A 21,380-nucleotide genomic window follows, 5' to 3' on the forward strand; every position below is an offset into this window, starting at 1 on the left:
AAAGAAGTAATTTATGAAAGTGACTCATAAGGAAATAATTTTGAAGGCAATGGGTAATTTTGAATGATTAGACCTCGTTTGCTTGGGTTTATCTGCTTTGGGATCAGAATCAAGAAGGAGGACCTCCTGAGGCGATGTGCAGGCCTGTTGAGCCTTGTAAGACCTTGTAAGAGTGTTGGAATCCGAGTAATTAGCAGCTTTGCACCTTTTGAGGGGAGCTAGGCTTTTTTTGGGTTGCAGCATGGGACTAATGTCACAGAAAGGCAGGGACAATAAGTGATGAAAGAGCTGACCCACAGCAGTCAGGACAGGCTCTCAGCACTCTCCTTCATGGCCAAAGTTTCTTCCGGAGTTTGGTAATAACAGGGAACTTGAAAGAGAATAGCAAAGGCAGAAGGCATGAGCAGTACACTAAAAACTACTCCCTTCCAGAAATGCACCATTGAGGTCCTGTGTATACTAATAAGGCCAATAGTTCAAAAAAAAAAAAAAAAGAATATTCAGAGAAATGAATCATCTTACCAGTGCCAAGTTCACTTTGTTCCAGAAACTGGGGCTATTTCATAATAAAATCTGAAATGGAAGCCAAAAATGAAGCAAAGGCCATGATTTTTTTAGATGGATTCTAGTCATCTTTATTCAGGCAACCAGTATATTTTATTCATGCCTAGTTCTGTTTCTGTCTTTATTAAAGGTGTGGAGTTTGAGAGAGCCTTTCACAGATGGCAAATTATTTTTGTCCCTTTAACTCTCATAAAAGTGTGATAGTCTTAAAAATTATTAGTACTAATAGTCTCTATTCTTTTTTTTTTGTCTAATGAGTTACTAAAGTAGCTCTGCCATCAAAATATTTCTGTATAAAAAAGAATTATTTAGTAAGGAGTGTTTGCCACTAATTGACTCTTTGGAGGAGACATACTTTTAGGTAATATTGATTTACCTTAAATTCCCATACAATTCTCATCATCAAAGTATACATGAATTAACCAAGCATCATGAATATTTAATAAATATGAAAGCATTTATAGAAGTCAGCAGTATGACTTTCCTGTTTGCCTCATAAGCACCTACTCAGGTCACTTCGCATCATGCATATTAGCTTATAATAATGATCATAGTAATAATCTGTAACTTGAAAGTTAAGGGGATATTTGTAATTTGAATATCATTTTCATTTTACCATTTATCCCAGACAGCAAGATACTGGATTGATATATTGTGGAGAGGGTGTGTATGCTAATAAAACAGGATACATAATAAAAAAACCTTTTTGTCTGCTCCTTTGAACTCCAAAAGCCAGATTTCATACCTATTAAACTCTCTTAACTGGTTGATAGGCCAACTGTCGAAAACTGGGTGAGGTCAATAATATTCAAGTAACTTTTTTTTCCCTAACACAAACAGTTCCCAGTAATGCCCCCGAATTGTCTGGTGAACCTTTTGTTACTTAACTGCATCAAATAATATATGGACAGTTTTGACCCAAAAGTATACTACCTGAAGTATTGAAATGGACAAACCTTTAAGTGTTGACAACATGAAAGTTACAGAAGTATTTGTGGTCCAAAAACTTCAGAAGGTTTTGCCTTAACATATGTTTCATGATAGCTGCTATTTTCTTTGTAAACAAAATTGACCAACATATGGAAAATAAAAGGAGGGGCATCTGCAGGCATCAGTCCAGGTCCTCATAAGCAGAGTACATGTGTGTGAGTGCGTGTGTGCATGGCTTCTCTCTGCCCTTGTTGATTTCCTCCTCCTCATTAATCACTTACTGATTCCTGTCTTCCAGATGACACAGGCTGTCCTAGCAGCCAGTCCGTATCTCCCGTGAAGACACCTTCAGATACTGGAAATAGCCCTATTGGTTTTTGCCCTGGAAGTGATGAAGACTTTTCCAGAAAGAAATGCACAGTTGGAATGGTTGGTGAAGGAAGCATCCAGTCATCTCGATATAAAAAGGAGCCAAAGTCAGGCCTTGTAAAGCCAGGTAAATGCGCTTACTTTTCATGTTTTTCTCAGAACAGTATGACTGGAGTGATTTCACATTTGAAATGAAACACCTGTACACCAGGACAGAGAATACCATATTGTTGCTGTACCAGTACCCAAAAACATCTCCCTTTTTTAGGGAGGTAGGGCAAAAAGTGGAATATTTTCTGTACTGATTGTTAATAATTGTGTAAGTATAGGGGCATGTGTGCATTACAGAGGCATGGGAAAAAGGAGCAAAGTTGGAGACATGTAAACTGGATGGTCTAACAGACATTTAAACTATCAAATTCTAACATAAATTTTAGTAAGAAATTACTTGATACTGTCTAAAGTACCCACAGATTATGAGAAGAACAGGTTATCTTGATGGAAAGCTATAGGGCTGGGCAGACTGACTAACCTAGTTATTTTATTTGCTTTTAAAGAATTAAATATGAGTCCGATGTTATATATATAATATAGATATTCCACAGTTACAAAATATGAGGTGAAATGGAGATTTTTATTGCAATGAATAAGGGAGATGGAGATTTTTATTGCAATGGATAAGATACCATGAATGCCAGAAAAGGTCGATTCTCAGAATTTGCAATATATAAATAAATAAATTGTTTTTATATCGCAGAAATATGTGCGATATATGAACAAGTATAGTTTTAATAAAACTAAAGTTATAACTTTAGAGGCCCTGAGCATTGGCATTGAAAGACAGCTTATATATTGCATTATTTTCTTGAAAATCCAAGTTAAGTCTGTACGTATTTATGAGCCTGTAAAGACAGATCAGTGACTTGCATGAGTTCTCATTTGTTATGATTGTCTTCTCATTTTTTGTTTTTTTTTTTTTTTTTGGTGATGGCATTATTGTGCAAGGAGATATAAACAGTTTTTTCAGTGGAGCCAAGGCTTGGTCCTATGTCCTCTTCCATCTCTGTCTGCTTTTGTTCTCCTGAATAATTGATTTGCACAGCATATCTTAATGAATTATTCTTCATCTTGCTTTTGGTCAACCAAAGACCATGTTGTCTTGTTTCAGGGTAAAATTTAAACTTTGTGAAAAGGAAATCCCCTCTTTCCTAGGCACCTGATAAATGGTAGTCATGATGAGTTTGTTAACAGTCCTTTGCTTTGAGATAATATGGAAAAGAAAGGGAATGATACATAGTGGGGAAGACAGCATATAAAAGAGAAAGATGGTTATTGTAAAGAGGATGTTGGCTACCTTCAATACTTAAGACAGAGACAATGAGTTAAAGAATGTCATGAGATTAGAGCCAACAAATAAACTATTACCTTGTGTACCCAGAAGGAGAACTACCTCCCTCCCTCCTCCAGCCCAGTGGTTCTTTTTTATTTTATTTTGTTTTATTTTATGTTTTATTTTTAAAGATTTTATTTATTTATTTGACAGGCAGAGATCACAAGGGCAGAGAGGCAGGCAGAGAGAGAGAGGAGGAAGCAGGCTTCCTGCTGAGCAGAGAGCCCGATGCGGGGCTCCATCCCAGGACCCTGGGATCATGACCTGAGCCGAAGGCAGAGGCTTTAACCCACTGAGCCACCCAGGCACCCCGAGTGGTTCTTTTTAAAATTGAGATACAATTCATATACCATAAAATTCACCCTTTTAAAGCATACAATTTACTGGTTTGTAGAATATTCAAAAGGTGATGCAAACATCAGCACTATCTAAGAACATTTTTATCATCCCCCAAAAGAAGCCCCTGCCCATCGCGCCCCTCCACTGTCCCTTCCCCATGGCCCATGGCAACAACTAACCTACTCTGTCTCTGTGGACCTGCCCATTCTGGACATCCTATAAACGTGGAAACATACAGTGTGTGGCCTTCCATGTTTGGCTTCTTCCAACTTACATGTTTTCAGAGTTCATCCATGTAGCATGCATTTGAATTTCATTCATTTTTATGGCTCAATGATATTCCATTGCATGGCTGTACCACACATTAAAATGGATTCTTTTTTGAACAATTTTAGGTTTACAGGAAAACTGAATGGAGAGTACAGAGAGTTCTCACATACCTCTCCACCCCTGCCACCTCCAGCTTTTTCTTTATTAACATCTTGTTTTGGTGTGGTTATACCCCCATTTTGTTTATCCATTCACAGATGATGAACATTTGTGTTGTTTCTGCTTCTTGGCTCTTCTGAGTAATGACGCTGTGAGCAACCATGGCAAAGTCTCTCGTGAATCTGCTTTCGGTTCACTTGGCTATATATCTAGGAAAGAGATTACTGAGTCATATGGTAACCATGTTGAACTCTTTAAGGAACTGCCAGACTTTTCCAAAATGACTGCACCGTTTTACATTCCCACCAGCAATGTATGAGGGTTCCACTTCCTCCACATCCTTGTTGATGGCTGTTCCTGGCTTTTTTATTATACTTATTCTCATGAGTGTGAAGTGGTATTTCATCGTGCTTTTGATTTACATTTACTCGATGGCTGAGGACAATGAGCATCTTTTCCTGTGCTTATGGGCCATTTGTACATGTTCTTTGGAAAAATCCTCTCACTTTTCTTTTAACCTGAGAGTACTCAACAGCAGAATCTGTTTCTTTAACATATGGGATGTATTTAAGAGCAGGAGCCTTGTCATCCTCTTTTTCTATTCCTAACACAGAGTCCATTGCATTGTGGGGGCTTGACGGCAAAGGTAGGTTATGAGATTGAAAAAATAAAATGGTGCAGGAAAGAATGCCAGCTTCATGAGTTGCAAAGAAAAAGGGATTTCACTGTGCAGGTGTAGTAGGGTTTGAATGCAACTTAAAATTATTTCATATTGGTTTCCCACCCACCACTTTATTTTGAAAACACTTTACAGTGGTGACAATACAAGGAAACAGGGACATAGGAGACAGGTATGGTGCATCAAGAACAAACCAAGATTAAATGGGAGTTAAGATTATCATTGCTCATCCTTGTTTCAATGATTGTAAGAGGAATAATCATATGTTAACATAAGACTTAAAACCCTATGTGTTGTGTGCAGAATTCACACTGAGCAAGTCCTTTATCCTATAGTAGGTACTCAACTAGCTAAGGACCAACCACTTGTCTTACTGAGAATGTTTAAGGCCCTCAGTCCTCCTGAAGAAAATGTAGACAAAAAAGAAAAAAAAAATGGAGGGAGGGGAGAAAGGAAGAAGAAAGAAGGAAGGAAGAATGGAAAAATGGAAGAAAACAAAAACAGTTCTTCATGTTGTTGTTTTTTTAATTTTTTAAAAGATTTTATTTATTTATTTGACAGAGAGAGAGAGAGATCACAAGTAGGCAGAGAGGCAGGCAGAGAGAGAGGGGAAGGGAAGCAGGCTCCTTGCTGAGCAGAGAGCCCGATGCGGGACTCGAACCCAGGACCCTGAGATCATGACCTGAGCCAAAGGCAGAGGCTTTAACCCACTGAGCTGCCCAGGCGCCCCTTCATGTTGTTTTAATTCATGGATCCTTTGAGAATCATGAAGGCCGTGAACCCATACTCTGGAAAAATACCTATATGCACAAAATATCACTTACTATTTCTGAGGTTCCTCGGACCTCCTTTATTAGCAATTATGGATCCTAACATAATGACCCTTGCCCAGAGGCAGAGCCTGAAACACCACTTTGGTCAACCACCAACTTTTGTCACCAGAATTCTGATTTCCTTGCTCATGAGCAGACATTATCACCTAAGCAGTCTTTACCTCATGGTGTTTTTATTTATTTGCCTTTAACCAAGGTCGAAGGGATCCCGAAAGCTTCTTTCTTAGTTGCCTAAAATTCCTAATGTCATCAATGAAAAAGTTGCTTGTGCTTTTGAGGGGACCCAATTCTGTACAGCAAGCTCTTTGCAGAAAAATCTGCACTGTGACCTATAGTTCTCTGAACTTGTGACAGAATAAACCTGTCAGTCTCATAAATATGAGGAGAGGAAATGCTGGAAACGAGGCCCCTGGATGACTCCACAATTTGTAAAATGCAGAGACACCATCTGCTAAACCACAAGACAATGCAGCTCTCAGGTTAAAATGTTCTTCCTCCTCCCCAACCCCAAGTGACCATCTCCACCAGCCCAAATTGATCCTGTGCTCTCCATGTGCGCTCTACTTTTTTAAAATAAACCAACTCATTAGAACCAATACCAATTTATTAAAATAGCAAGCAATTAGTGTCGCTCCTATGGACGTTCCGGGCCTCTTTAACGTTAAATCACCCAGGCCCATTTAATTTTAGGTCCATTGTTCTAGATTCTGGAAAACTGCTCTTCACCTCAAAAAGGAGTTCCTGACATGCCCCTTCAGTCATTCAGATAGAGCGAAGAATGCTCACTGAGATCTGGTACAGGAGAAGGGAGATCTGTCACAGGATGCTGGGGAAAGCTTAGAGAGGTGGACCGAAAGAGCCTGCACCTTGCCAGCTGGGCACCGTTTGCACACAGCATGCCCTCCTTCCTTCCTCAGGCCGGGCTTGCTCAGGAACTTCTTGGAGGCAGTGAGCCTTCTGTCACTTTGGCTTCCATCACTTAGTGCCTAGACAGGTTTAATTAAAAATGGCCACCAAAGGGGCGCCTGGGTGGCTCAGTGGGTTAAAGCCTCTGCCTTCGGCTCAGGTCATGATCCCAGGGTCCTGGGATTGAGCCCCACATCGGGCTCTCTGCTCAGCGGGGAGCCTGCTTCTCCCTCTCTCTCTCTGCCTGCCTCTCTGCCTACTTGTGATCTCTCTCTCTGTCAAATAAATAAATAAAATCTTTAAAAAAAAAATGGCCACCAAAGCGCAAAAGAAAACATCCCCACGGTCCATCTGGATAATGGCTTTGCATGTCCATGGTTTCCTTTTATCTGCAAGTCAATTCAGCAAACACTCAAGACTGAATCTCCAGAACTTGATACAGTGCCTGTCGGTGTCCAATAAATACTTAAATGAAAAATACAGTGTACACCCTGTGCAAGGAATTATGTTTGGTGTGGGAAGAGCGTCAGAGGGACAGGGCAAAGAAGACCTCAGGGTCATCCCTGCGTTTAGGGAGCTTATAGCTGAAAGCAGAGTACCATGCGATAAACCTGGCCTATAGCGCCCATGGGAAAGAAAGGAACGAAGGCATTCTGTCTGGGAGCTCTGAGGCACTCCCAGGGACTCCTCTCAAGTTTGCTTTGCAGCCTTCCTGACCTTTCCACCCAAAACTGCAAGGCCTGATTGCATTACTGCTCCAGTACATTAAATGACATTCCAAGGGCTCCTATAATGCCGATCTACTACTTGTCTTAGTCCAAGGAAGAAAAAGACCTCCTGTCATTATTTTACGAAAAGAAATACTAAATCCTTTCTCCACCAGGCTTGGTGGAGTGCTAGGGAAACAATTACATGATTTAAACAAATAATCAGAAGACAAGAAAGGGAGAAAAAAAACACCAGCTGATCGAGGAGATAGATAAAGAGCAAATGGTTAGGGTCACTATAATTTAAAAGTAATCCACTTTTAGAAACTGAAATGTTGAAATCTGCATTTGAAAGATGTCACTGGGTGCCATCAGCGTTCAAACTAAGGTAGTATTCCCTTGTCATCTGACACCCCCAGGGCTATGGAAATTGGAGACCTGACCAGATGAACTATAATAACCTCACAACAATAACAGAGGCCTGGTTGCTTTAAAAAGACTATTTCCCACATTCAGAAGCATCTGCTGGAAAACTCAGAAGGCACCAACCAGGTTCCCTAAGCAGATAGAGGCTCTTTATCCCACAGAGGATAGCTACAGATGTTCCTGGGCTTATCACAAGCCTTTCACTTCAAAGTTAGTCCTGGGAGATAAAAGAGAGCTAGACAACTTACCTGAGAGAAGCCGTTCTTAAAATAACGCGAGCTACCTGGAGGGGAGTTGAGAGCCGAGACACGCACAGCTTTCCCGCCAGGTTACCCGGCTTGGCTTGTCCTTGGGGGAAAAAAGTGTGTGTCAGGGTTGGGAGCACCGTGTCCAACCTACCGGGTTCAAGTCTTCATGTCACCACTTCAGAACCAGGCGTTCTTCAGCTGCTTGTTATCTTCCCAAAACTTCTTGTTCAGCATCTGTAAAATGGGTTGTTTCGAAGATTAAATAGACTAACGAATGGAAAGTGCTCATCATTAGACCCGCCACAAAATAATTCCTCGGTAAATGTTCATAGTGGTCCTTTGTAGCTTCTAAAATGTACGTCACAAATTCCATGCACTTTCTTTATAAGAAAACCTTTTAAAAGTCTCCTACAGAGTCTGTGTTTATTTAAAAACAGCATTCCAGCTTGTCCTGAGCTCCTAGTTCACATAAAATGGGAGCAGTGTTTCCTCTAGGAGGACACTGACGACAGTATGAAATGACAGCTGATGCCTTGACAACAAGGCGATGGGAAAATATGAAAGAGCAGACAAAAGACCGGTTAAAAAGCTCGGTGGCCTCTTAAGGGTTTAAGTGCTTTGTAGCACTGTGCGAAGTAGTTAATGTTCTAGAAACACACTGAGTCATTGTGATGGTGGAGTCGGCAGAAAATGATGTGTCTGAGAGCAGAAAAATGCCTCAAGCATTTTAGAAATATTTTCATAGAGTGGAAAAAAATTAAAATTTTAGTGCTAGAAGATTTTGGTTCTAAGGAAACTTCCAGCCTTCTTAGCAAGGCGTTGTTTTTCTAATAGCTTATAGTTCCAATCAAAGGTCTTGCAGCAGCAAAGCCCATCCTCATATAAAAACTATGATCTATTTTAGATACTGAAAACCTTATGAAAGTATCTGGAAGGATATATTAGATGTAATTGTAGGGCTTTAACAACTGTCTGAAATTGGATTTAAAAATTATTGGCTGGAGGCGGTTGGCTGGCTCACGCAGTAGAGCATGAGACTCTTGATCTCAGGGTTGTGAGTTCGGGCCCCATGTTGGGCGTACAGATTACTTACAAAAATAAAATCTTTTAAAAAAGTATTTTTTAGCTACCATTTATGGAGCACTGACTGTCCCCGGCAAAAGTCTAAGCATGTTACTCTTTAATCCTAACATCCATAGGAGAAAAGGATACTATTGTCCCCTGTGTTGCAGATGGAGAAACTGAAGCCTAGAGAAGTTAACTTACTTATCCAAGGTGGCACAGCTTGTAGGTAGATATTAAACAGGGCAGTCTTGCTACTAACTCTTAACCACTGCACTGGTTTTAAGGCCTGTCTTCAAAGGAATCATTTTAATTACAATAAGGGAGCTTGACTATTGAGAAAGATTGTGTTGAATAAGATAGAAATTATTTTTCTTTAATGTCTGTAAAGCCCTAAAAATTCTTATTAATTTTCATAAATTAGCTGATACAGTCCATATGTAGATTATGCTGGCTGTTGCTGATAACAGATTCAATGAACCTCAGTGTAACTTCAATAAAGTCCACAGAACTGAACACATAAGACTGGGTGCAGATCAGTAAACTCTGAGGATATGAACATCAGAGGAATGTTCAGGTCTCCAGTGTTCTCCACTTCATCATCCTCTAGTCCTTTCCTACGTGTCAAGATGTTTATTGTGCTGCCCTGCATATCATGAATACTTTCCTAAGCACAGATCATTACACTTTGCCAACATAGCAAGAGCTTTAGTGTTTATACTGAAATGGGTCTCTGAACCTTTCTTTCACCCTGAGAGAAAGAATGCTCACCCAGGCTATAGCAGAGAATGTTTCGTGGTGGACTCTTGTACGATCTATCACTTCTCCCCAGCAGAGACCAGACCAGTAAAATAAAGCTTAAGTGGGATGAGTGTTTATCTTTACGGCAGGGCTACGTATCTCCTCCGAGCATTTCTCCCATCTGTGCTTTTGACGGTGCACCCATCAGTGTAATGATGCCAAATGGTCCGTTGATGGTTTCCCCCTAAGAATTAGTGAATTATAATCCTCTTCTTCCCAAAGGTGACTGCCATCCAAATCGTGGGTCTGTAGGATTTATTTCATGTACAGTTCTAGCCACTGGTTTGGGGGCCTGCCAAATGCTTACTAAGTGCTCTAACGTGTTGAGAACGAAGCATTACTGTTCTCCTATACATGGTAGATGTTCCAGCAGACCACACACCCACCACGGAACATAGTTACCCACTGCCAGCATAAGAGAAATAAACCTAGAAACTTATTCTGTACATAAACTTGGAAACTGAGTTATAAATCATGCAGATATATGCTTTAGATGGGACCTTTTTGTGTGCTAATTGGGGTGAGTTTATTGAAGAGACTGTCTGCATGCAAAGGGCATAATTAAGGGGATCCAACAAGGCATGGTCAAATGCTTGGCACCGGCAGGAGCTTGGAGACATTCCCACATCCCGAAGGGCTGAGGACAGGGTAGAGTTACCCGGAAGCCAGAGGGAGAGAACTCTGAGGCCACATGTGGAGCAGCTGTGCACTTTGGTAGAGGAATGAAGCCAAAAGATAGGAAAAGAGCCAGAGGGGTAAATACCCTCCTCTCTCTGTCTTCTCTGCTGGTATGATTTGTTGTGTGATGTTTTGGTGTACGGCACGGTTACTGATAAAAAGTTATGTGCTGAACTACGTAGTATGTTCATGTGGGTAATTCACTGCGTTAACATTTTTTATCCCCTAAGCTTGTATCTGATAGCCAAGGCTGCAAGTCATGCTTAACTGAGGTAACCCTTCAGGAACCTGGCTGCAGTGAGCTTATACTTGGAGATGCAGGGACTAGAACGTTTATGGCATTGCAGAAAGTGATGTCTATATCAGTCTAAGTAAAGGAAAGGAAGCATATCCTCACTTTATTACATATAAGGGGTTTCTGTTAAACCTAGGTTTGAATCCTGGCTGTACATTGACTAGCATTCATTCATTCAGTCAGTCAGTCATTCAACTAACAGTTATTAAGCATTTACTCTTTGTTGATGCTGTTGTTCTGGACATGAAGGATACAGGGAAGAAACAGACAAGATGCCTGTTTTCATGGAGTCTGCCTTTAACATGGGGAGATGGCTGATACATAGGCAGACAAACAAGAGGAGTTCAGATACTGACAAGCAAAGCCAGGAAATGCTATATAGACAGTGACTGAGTGGGGATGAGGCAAGGGTGTGTCTGGGGTGATGACTTTTGAGCTGAGAACTTAGCCATATTCCTTCATGTTTAGGGGAGGGTTAAAGGGCGGGGTAGGGTGGTGAGTTAAGAAGGTAAAAAGCAGTAGTAGCAGGTGTCTGTATTGTTAGAGTACTGGAAAGCCATTGGAGAGTTTTTAAGAAGAGAGACATAATTTAAATACTCGAGATCCTTCTGGCTACTCTGTAGAGCTTGGATTATCAAGCGGTGCAACAGGAAGCAGGTCTACATTTAGATAGCTTAGCCTAGGAAGGAGTTAGTGGATACAGAGAAAAGTATAGGGATACGGTGTATATGACTGAATATAATGTCCCCCCACTTCCCTAATGAGAATAAAAAAGTTTTAGTTCATTTGTTAGCTCAAGTAAATCTTTGGAGATATGGATGAAATTGTATCTGATTTTTTTTAATGTGTTGTCTTAGTTAAATGTTCTTACTTATACTATATTATTAATTTAGAAACATTGATTTTTTTTAAAGACTTATTTATTTGAAAGAGAGAGAGGGAGAGTGGTGGGATGAGGGGCAGAGGGAGAGGAGAGAATCCCAAGCAGACTCCCTCTGAGCACAGAGCCCGATGTGGGGCTCCATTCCAAGACCCCAAGATCGTGACCTGAGCCGAAATCAAGAGTCAGATGCTTAACCTACTGAGACACCCAGGCACCCCTAGAAACATTGATTTTTTTTTTATTCACGGCTAATATAAAATCTTTTATTCAGTTGTTCTCCTCCCTAGAGCTACTCTGCAACTCCTCTGACTTTTCTAGAGCACATCATTTTCACCTTCACCTAATTAATTTGATGTGAAACAATTTTGAATCAGTGTCTGGTGCTCTCGTTGGACATTTTTTTTTAGATTTTTATTTATCTATTTGAGAGAGATCACAAGTAGACAGAGAGGCAGGCAGAGAGAGAGAGAGAGAGAGAGGAAAGCAGGCTCCCTGCTGAGCAGAGAGCCCAATGTGGGACTCGATCCCAGGACCCTGAGTCATGACCTGAGCCAAAGGCAGCGGCTTAACCCACTGAGCCACCCAGGCTCCCCTCGTTGGACGTTTTTTAAGCCTACAAGTATTGTGAGGGTATCTGTTAAGTTATTATTTAAAAAAAAAAAAAGACTCTAATATACAGAGGTTAAAACCAGACAGAGGTTTATTTGTCTCTTACTAAACAAAACCTAGGGATTTGAGTGACCCAGGCTGAGAGGCAGCTATGTCAGGTCGGTTGTCATCCACCAGGCAGTGGGGAGGGGGAGAGGGACCAAGGGGCACTCAGTCAGTTAGAAGTCATTTGCAATTATATCCCAGGACGTTTAGTCAAATAGGCACCGGTGACAGCGGAAGAAGGAAGAATGAAGGTAGACATTGGAGGATAACCTACAGGTTGTCATAGCACCTGAGGTACAGCATGGAGAGAGTGGATTTTTCTGTTTTCCTGTTCTTGAGTTCAGTTAGCAAAGGGGATGGGTTTTTCTGACCTGTACAATTTAACCACTGACTATGTTGCTATTTAAAGTGTTCTTTAAAGGCTGGAAGAGTCTGAGGAATTACAAAATCTTTTTTTTTTTTAATTTCTTGGTCTCCTTCCTTTTAAACAATCCCATCAGTTGACCTCCAAAGGCACCCCAAACTAGCACAGACTGAGGTCAATTCAGACTGATGTGTCTTTTTCAAATGGCACTTTTTGTTCAAAGAAGGTAATTATGAGCAAGAGCTCTGTAATCAGAGGCTTTGGAAAGACTCTAATACATGGGGTTTCTTCTTTTCTGAGAGGTAAATTGTGGGAGGAGGGTTACAACACCTTATATTTAGACACTGAATAGGGTGGACCAGGCCACTTGCAGAGCTGTGGGGGAAGGGAAGTTCGAGGGCAGAAGGGTTTCTTTTATAACATAAAAAAATATCTTTTCTTTTTCTTTGTAATATGGAAGAATAACTAATAATTAGCTCTTGCAGGTTACTGTGAGAATCACAAAGTGTGTTGGTTATATAGCAGAGCAAATGCATAATGTACGCATGAAGAGGTCAACACGCATGTCATGTATCTTTGCAAAAATCGTTGTTAGTACGATGTTTGCAGTGATGGTGTTTGCCTGGCATACACCATACGTTCCATAAATGATCACTGGTGTCATTGCTATTAAATAAGAAGTGGGGCAAGTTAACAGATAGCACAGTATTAAGGCATTTGAATGTCCACTCACCATCTCCTCTGCATTGGTCTGGTTTTATCAAAGATACCTCTTTTGTAAGAATTGTTCTGATATAATGGAGGGCTTTGGTGGAAGCTTAATAAATGTGTTTACGCTAAGCAAACCCATTTGGAAGGACTATGGTGAGGGTTGTCCCAGAGAGTCCTGGATTCCCTTTTCTCCCTTCAGAATGACAGATCTCTCCCGTTCCTCCCTCTTGGTCAGCACTGTGAGTTGCCTTGCATTTTGAAATAGCTGGAATTCATGGAGTACACCAGGCATTTTTTTCAAAGCTTCACATGCTTGCCATTAAACTTCGGAATATGTGGGGTTTTGAGGTAATTTCTTCCTTGCCCATTGGGATATAGTCATTATAGAAAGACTAAGTGTTTCGCTCCAATGTTGTCAGAGGATTAGCCCTGACTGTTGTGTAGGCATTTCCTTCTATTTGACAATTTGGTATTTCTTTAAATGCTTTGTGTCCATTCATGAGGGCGATGGTTTCATTTGAAATGCTGCAGTTACCAGGGAGAAGCTCCTCTGCTCTTCCCTGATAGGCCAGCCATCCCTCTGCCTCCTGTTGCTATGGTGCCCAGCAGAGTAACTTCCTTGCCCTGCTCTGTCTCCATGGATACCCCACTCTGAGACTGTACTCCACGGAGAGATGAGCTGCTCACACTGTATTTCTGCACAAGACATACCCCAGCCTGTGGCGGGAGGCTGTTTGCAGAGGCAGTGTTTGCCATGAAAGTCTACGGAGCTTACCCTCTAAGTAAGTAGTATTAGTCACAGTAAGTAAGTAATTATATCGAATCACAGAGGATAGGCGCTTTCTGTATGGATGTGTGTGTAAAGTTCGTTGTGGCGGGCTAAAAATGTAGACTGAAAACAAATTTTCCACTCTGCCTCTCAGATATTCCGAAGGCAGAGTCTATACCTAAACTTTTAAACACACACACGTCTATTGTTTTAAATACCCCTTGTCATCTGTGAGTCTGTTTGTGCAATTTGGAGCCAAAACGAGAAAAACGGATCGTGGACTTTGACATTCTAGAAGGCTTGTCTAACTCTGAGCATTGCACGCTGCATTTGTAAATGCAAAGCCTGGTCTTACTCAGTCGTGTGCTGTGGGAATAGATGAGCACAACCACAATTAATGCTAATTGGCCCCGCACATAGTTGCCATGGGCCTCTGTGTGGGCTGAGACGCGACGTATTTATTATCAAGAGAGAGCTTGCTCATGTGCTCGTGTCTACCAGTTCATGGAAATTATTCAGAGCACATCTCTGACCAGTTTTAATTTACTTTTCCCACATGGCATCCGCTAGAAATTCTGAAACTCCTCATGTTCATGGAATTGGGTTGGAGAAGGGTGTTCTTTTTTTTTTTATTATTACTATTAACTGATTTGATCTAACACTTCCTCTTTACTCTACATTCCAAGAACATACGGGCTGGGTTTGCAATGTTGTAAAACACATGAGTCATCTTAAAGCGATTTTCATCTGGTGGGCAAATGATTAATGCCTGTGGTGTTAAAATTAATTAGTAGAAACAAAGAAAAACAATACATATGGTGAACCTAACTGTAGTTCAATAGCTTTGAAATTGTGTAAAATTTAGGTTTTTAGACTACCCACAGTAGATAACAGCGTCTAGCAGCTCTACACAAAAAGCACAACACGTGTTTTTTGGTATAAGAGAAATTCAGTTTCAATCACATACAAGAATGAGCACAGAATATTTTCCTAGGTTGTAAATGTCTCTTATTTTCTGTACTTATGTCTGACCATTCAGCAAAGGACAACTGTTAGTCATGACTCAATTTCAACTGCCCCAAATGGTGAGAAGGTGCTACCCTTTCAGGATGTGAAATGGACTGTGTGTGACTAGTCTGCGCCTGACTTTGTCCTTGAGGTCAGGCTCTGGGTCATTGCCTTAATATTTTTTTAAAATATGATTTCCATCCTTTAAAGGAACAACAGACAAATAAGGGGGCATGAACTCTGTTGCAATCCTGGTTTTGGAGACATAGAAACAATGTTGATGACACTTTTCCCAATGTTTTTCAGCCAATTGGTAGCATAAGACCCCATTTTCCCATTTCAGTGTGCCTTCAATAAATTCTCCTGCCCATCTCTGCAGACCAGCGTAATGTAGGATTTTTTTCCAGCCTCAGAATGTGTGAATCCCCTCTCTATAACTGTTTCCTCATCTGTAGAGTGGGATAATAATAGTACCTATGACATAAAGCTGTTTTGAAAATTCAGTGATGTAATTGATGGCGCATGACCTGCCATCATTGTATTACGTTCCTATGAGCATCAGCGTCACCATTTTGGTAATCTCTGTGGTTAAGGAAGGCGAGAGCTCAGAGCTTGCACAGTTCTGTAGTTTGATTCCATCCCGGCTATCAAATTTTCTGTCCAATACTTACTACTAAGAACCTAACTGTGTGCTTGGTATTCTGATGGGAATTATGGCATTCAGTGTACATAATTATGTGCCTCACAAAATGTGAGATGTATATAACAGTTTTCTCTTTTCCAATGTGTGTCTTGCTCTTTTTGTTAAATGACTATGCGTACATATAATCAAATGTTTGCCTATTCATTTTGCTGCTACTAATGGATGTGTAGCTTTCCACGATGGATATGTAAGATAAAAGGAATTAAATATCAGCATAAGTTGTTAGTATTTATAAAGAGTTAAAAATGTGAAAGTTAAAAATCTGGGTTCAAAGTTTAAGCTCACCTCCTTTCCTGAAAGGATTTCCGTTCAGAGGGCCGTAAATGACATACTTTGAAGAGAGACCAGTTTCATTAAGTTGAAAGTTTGGGGAGTGATGGGAGAGGAAAAGATGGGAAATGATTGATTAATCTGTATAAAAATAGACCCCATGCTGGGATTTTTCCTTTTGCACTAATCCTGTGTGACATCTGAGCCAAAAAAAAAAAAAAAAAAAAAAAAAAAGTAAAAAGCCAATGCCCTATGCACAGAGCCTGATGGTGCTGATTTTAAAAATGCACAAGGAATTGACCCAAATTACATTTTGCAACTTTATTTTTATTTTTATGTCATTTTCATTTTCCATTTCTTCTTTCTGGCATATCCTCTCTTTCCATCTGTTGGCCCTGGAAAGAATGTGGCATGTGGAACAAGGACTATACCAATTCACTTGAATGGAAAAAAGGGGAAGACATTTTTATGATGTGATTTAAAACGAGCTCTCTGGAGTTGGGGAACTTGGGAATCCACGTATGTGCAAATAGGTAGCTAAATATATGATGCTAAACATGATTTCATATGCAATATCACTCAGATAATGTAGCTAGAATAAGCTTTCTGTTGTCAGGCTTCAAGGCAAACAGTAAATCCTTAGCAACCTCCCCACCAACACGGTGACCTTCTCTCTGTACTGTGCTGGTCTGTGACCAGAATAATGCCCCACTTTCTTTTCCATTGTTGTGGGTCATACAGTCACGTGCTCGGATGGTGCAGTTGGTTGAATGCTCGGTCGGCTCTTGGGGCTGCAGGCGTGAGTCGTGGCTCCCATCCTTTTGCTGACATGTGAAGCGCATTTGGAGCTCTGGGTTCTGTTTGCCGAGTCCTTTTTCAGCAGACAGAGTTTGGCAGTTTCAGGGAGAGGGATGCCTCCTTGTCTTGTGGGACAGCAGCACTATTTGGGGAAACTGGATCTTCCTGAGGGTTTGGCTTCTTGGCACTCACCCACCCCTGTGGCTGAGATAGGCAGCTCCGCGAGCCGCTGCCAGGAAGATCTGATTTCTGCCGAGACTGTGGATAGGCCTGACGGTTCTTGAGAGATGGAGGCTGGGCCTGACCCTGATACAGCCTGACATCCAATGCTTTCCCCCTCAGTTAACGGAAGAAGGGAAGGATCCAGGCCACAGGCTGAGAAGCTCTAGGGCGTACGGAGCCGTGGGTTAGGATCTGTCAGCGTCATACCCTGCCAAGCCTCGCTTACCAGGGATAGTAGAGCAGTTTTGTCTGCATACAGCTGGGGCATTCTTGAATTTGGGATGGGAGTCTCCAACTTCACATTTCCACCCTACCCTTCTGTCTTCTATCTCAGCCACCGCTTAATAGAACCAAACCAGTAATGCTACTCCTTTGTTTTTTCAACAAGTAGTTACTGATAAGCCAGGAAGTGAGCCCCGTACTGGGATGTAACAGTAAACACGGGGCCCCCTGTAACAAGGGCAGCATGTTTCTGGGGGTAGTACAGCATCCCGCCAGTGCACAGAGGAGGACTGTGGAGCCCAGAATTTGGGAATCTGGAAGGCATCCCAGGGGAAGTAATGTCGTACTGACACTTACAAAGGGGTAAACCAGGCTCTTAAATGCAAAGACAGTTTGGTATCGGAATTTCACAGGCCACGGTTGTCAATTTAAATACTGTGTACTCCCTTAGTGTTCTTTTATATTTCTATTGTTATGGTTACCATGTTGTATTTAATCATTATTTTTTTTAAAGATTTTATTTATTTATTTGACAGACAGAGATCACAGGCAGGCAGAGAGGCAGGCAGAGAAAGGAAAGGAAACAGGCTCCCTGCTGAGCAGAGAGCCTGATGTGGGGCTCCATCCCAGGACCCTGGGATCATGACCTGAGCCGAAGGCAGAGGTTTTAACCCGCAGAGCCACCCAGGCGCCCCTTAATCATTATTTTTTAAGTGGCTCTTTTTTCTGCTGGGGTATGAGCCTTTGTAGAACATGAACAATGTTTGCTTTCTTTCTTTATCATTTTATTATCTTTTATTTTAAATTCATTATAGCTGCTTCCCTATTTCTTTTTAATATTACGTATACAATGTGACACATAAAAAGATATACATACAATACACACGTAAGCCATTCACTGTAATAATAACTATATAATAATAATAATAAATATTTGTGACCCACCTTCCACTTTTAGAATTGCCACCCCCAAAGCTGCCTGCATGATCTCCCAGATCCCATTCTCTGCCTCTCCAAGAGATGACCGCTATAGTGAAATGCATGTTTTATCATTTCCTTGCACTTTAAGGACTTACTTAATCTTACTTACCATCTTAATTATGTGTCCCTAAAAATATGTTGGAGACACAAGGGTAAATTTAAAAATCCTGGAGCCATGTTTTCTTTGCTTTCGTGTTCTCCATAATTAGCAGAGTGCCTAGAACTTAGCCCTCCCTAGAGTGTGTGAATGAATGGGTATGCTCCAGAGCCCGGAGAATATTTGTGTGGTGTGGCATGTCAGGGAGATACTGGAATTCAACGTCAGTGAGCTTGTTCCTTTTGAGCCTTGTTAGTTTTGCCTCTATGGGGTGCTTATAGATACAGACTGCAGAAATTAATTACATACTATTTTAATTGTTTGGGGATGTTTTCAAAGTACCATCTCCTCCTTACCATTTTCTCCATTTTACCACCCAGCAGTTATTCTCCAGTGGTCCCGAAGAGAATGGCCTCAGTATTTTTGTGATGGTCTGCTTTGCTTTTCCATTCCATTTTGGTTTTTCCAAGAACATTGCGGGGCGAGGAGGAGGAAAGGGATGGAGAGAAGAGAGAACACTGAGTACACTTGAATTTAAAAGTTAACTTGTGGAGGGCCGGGGGTGGGGCAGAAGGGCAGGGCAAGCAAAATGTTGGCCTGGGAATGCATGTTCTGTGCCAGATGTCACATCGAGTTGAGATCCTGGGGAAGGTTTCATTAAACAAGTCCATGGAAATTCAGAGCATAATTTGTGTGCAGAGCATAATCTAATTGTGAGTGTGCTTCATTCTTTTTAAGTGCTAAAAAAAAACACACACACAAGAATCAGTGCAGAACTTTCTCAGGGGGGACGTTCAAAAGCATTCTGTTCAGAAGTTTGAGAGTTCAGATCGTTTTTAACTGATAAACAGTGGTGTGAGGTGAAAAGCTGCAGCTTGCAGCTGGAAGCTGAGCTGGTTTGCAGAATACCTTGTCTCTCTCCCCAACCTGCACCCAGCTGCAAAAGGTCACGGTGGAAGCACCGGCTCCCTAGATGAAGTGCCCTCCCTGGGCAGGTTCTCTGCTCAGCGGGGCCTTGGACAGCCATCTCTGGGCAGAGCGTGGGAGCTGCCCACCTGCCCTGCACCTGCTCTCCTCCAAGTCAGTCCTCTGATCCAGAATTCTCTCTGTTGTGCTGCCAGGCTTTCTCCTGGAAACATTTCCATGTGCCTTTATTATTTCCTCTCCCCGAGTCTCACTGTAGTTCCTTGAACACATGTCTGAATTAAAACAAACCCCTCTAGGCTTTCCATTTTTCCATTTGCTTTTGTTTCACCACCATGCAGATGCCAGAAATGGCCAGAATTTACCCAGTTTATTTGTTATAGTTTATTGACATTCGTGCTTGCAAATAAAAGATATTTGCATTAAAGATTACGCAGTGCTGGATTAAAATCTAGCATTGATCTTGGAGCATCTCAGTCCATTCTGATTAGATTGTTTAATTTTTCACATGGTCCTCAGGCACCAGGAGAGATATTTTTTCTTTTCATTTGACCGAGATAGTTCCTGTTTGGTTTGTTTTTCCACACTGTGCAGAAAACATACATATCTTCATTCAGTTGTTCTTTTATGTCCATACACTGCAGTCAAGCATGGAGCACGGGATGGTGTTACCACTTCACTTACTTTCTGCTTTTCCTGTTTTAAATTCTTTCATATTCACCTGTAGTTTTAAATGATTTTGACCCAATGCAGTTAAATTTTTGGACCTAAGAACTAGGTTCAAAACTAGAAAGGGTTTCCGCTGCCGGGGCTCTCTCCCCTTTACCGTATGACCCACCTCCTACCTGTAATAGTCACCTGCCCTGCCTTCCAGCTGCCCATCTCTTCTCCAGACACAGCTGCCACAAAGGCGCATAAAATATCATGTTCATATCAGCACCCCATTCCACACTCCTCATGGCTCCTTCTTGCTTTCAGAGTCAGTGTCCTTAGCAGAGCGTGCCCGTTCTTCCACTCTCCACGTACAGTTCACCTTTGTGGCTCCTTTATCTCCTCTGATCACTGTGCTCCAGCCAAACAAGGGATTCTGTATATTCTGAATATTCCTCATGTTTTCCTTCCTCCGTGTTTCCATGCGCACCATCCCTTTCACCTGAGATCTGCTCCTTCTGCTCCCTCCGACACTTCTTCATATTCTACCCAGTGTTCAAGACGTCTTAAGTGGCTTCTTGTCTGTGACATATCCCCTCCCCGCTTCCTCTCAACCTAGCTGGGAGTAGTTCTTCCTCTGTGTTCCCTCAGGACCCCTCTGTCTTGCACTCATCATGTCTTCTCATATCGGAGTTGTTGGTCTGCGTATCTCATCTCCTCCTGAAAGGATCTTTGAGCAGTAGGCTTCTCCTTCTTTAGACCCTCTTCCCCAGCCCCACCCCCAGGGCCTTTGCACGTGCAAGACTTATTGCATATTTGAAATAGACTAAATTGAATGTTACCATCTTGGTTTCCAGTTCTTAGATCTTTGGGAATTCTGATCACGAGGTACCAAGCTGAGAGGATATGAAAAAGAAAGCAGACTCTGGAGTCAGACAAGCCCACTCTGCTGTTCACTAGCTCCAGGCTTGGGGCAAATCTCATCATGCTCAAGACAGTTTTCTTGTCAACACCCTGTGTGTTCTGAGAGGAAGAATTCAACAAAATAGCAGACGTAGAGTTTTTAGCACATTCTGCTTTTGGCAAATAGCTGCTCATAACATTAGTATCTGACTCTGTCCTTTGTTGTGTTAGTTATCCCTTCAAGGCCTGTGAAATCCGTAGTCTGCTGTTCATGTTTTCATTCATGTCATTAATAAAGCATGTTAAATAGGTTAAGGACAAGGACAGAGTCAGGTGACACATTACTGGACATTTCCCTCGAGGTTGACAGGCAATCCATTAGTCAACATCCTGTGGGTACTGAACTGTGCCATCATCCCGTGAGTATGTCAGCCTTGGTCCTAAGACTCTCCTTATTGTGTGACGACATGCCTACCGAATTCCACATCTATGATTTACGTGGCAGCCTGCAACCCTAACTCGGTCGGAAAGGAAGGGAGAATTGTCTTTCGTACCTCGTTCTTC

General features: G+C 41.6%; 1 protein-coding gene across 7 annotated transcripts in view; it reads left to right on the forward strand.

Annotated features, from left to right (window-relative positions):
- The window catches only part of SYBU (syntabulin), a 112,610-nt gene that overhangs the window by 62,562 nt on the left and 28,668 nt on the right, over window positions 1–21,380 (forward strand). For all 7 annotated transcript variants that reach the window (XM_047726401.1, XM_047726398.1, XM_047726395.1 and 4 more), the window contains one exon: window positions 1,793–1,990. In XM_047726401.1, the coding sequence (XP_047582357.1) occupies window positions 1,793–1,990 (198 nt within the window). The remainder of the gene's footprint in view (window positions 1–1,792; window positions 1,991–21,380) is intronic.

Source organism: Lutra lutra, chromosome 4, assembly GCF_902655055.1.
Source record: "Lutra lutra chromosome 4, mLutLut1.2, whole genome shotgun sequence".
Lineage (NCBI taxonomy): Eukaryota > Metazoa > Chordata > Mammalia > Carnivora > Mustelidae > Lutra > Lutra lutra.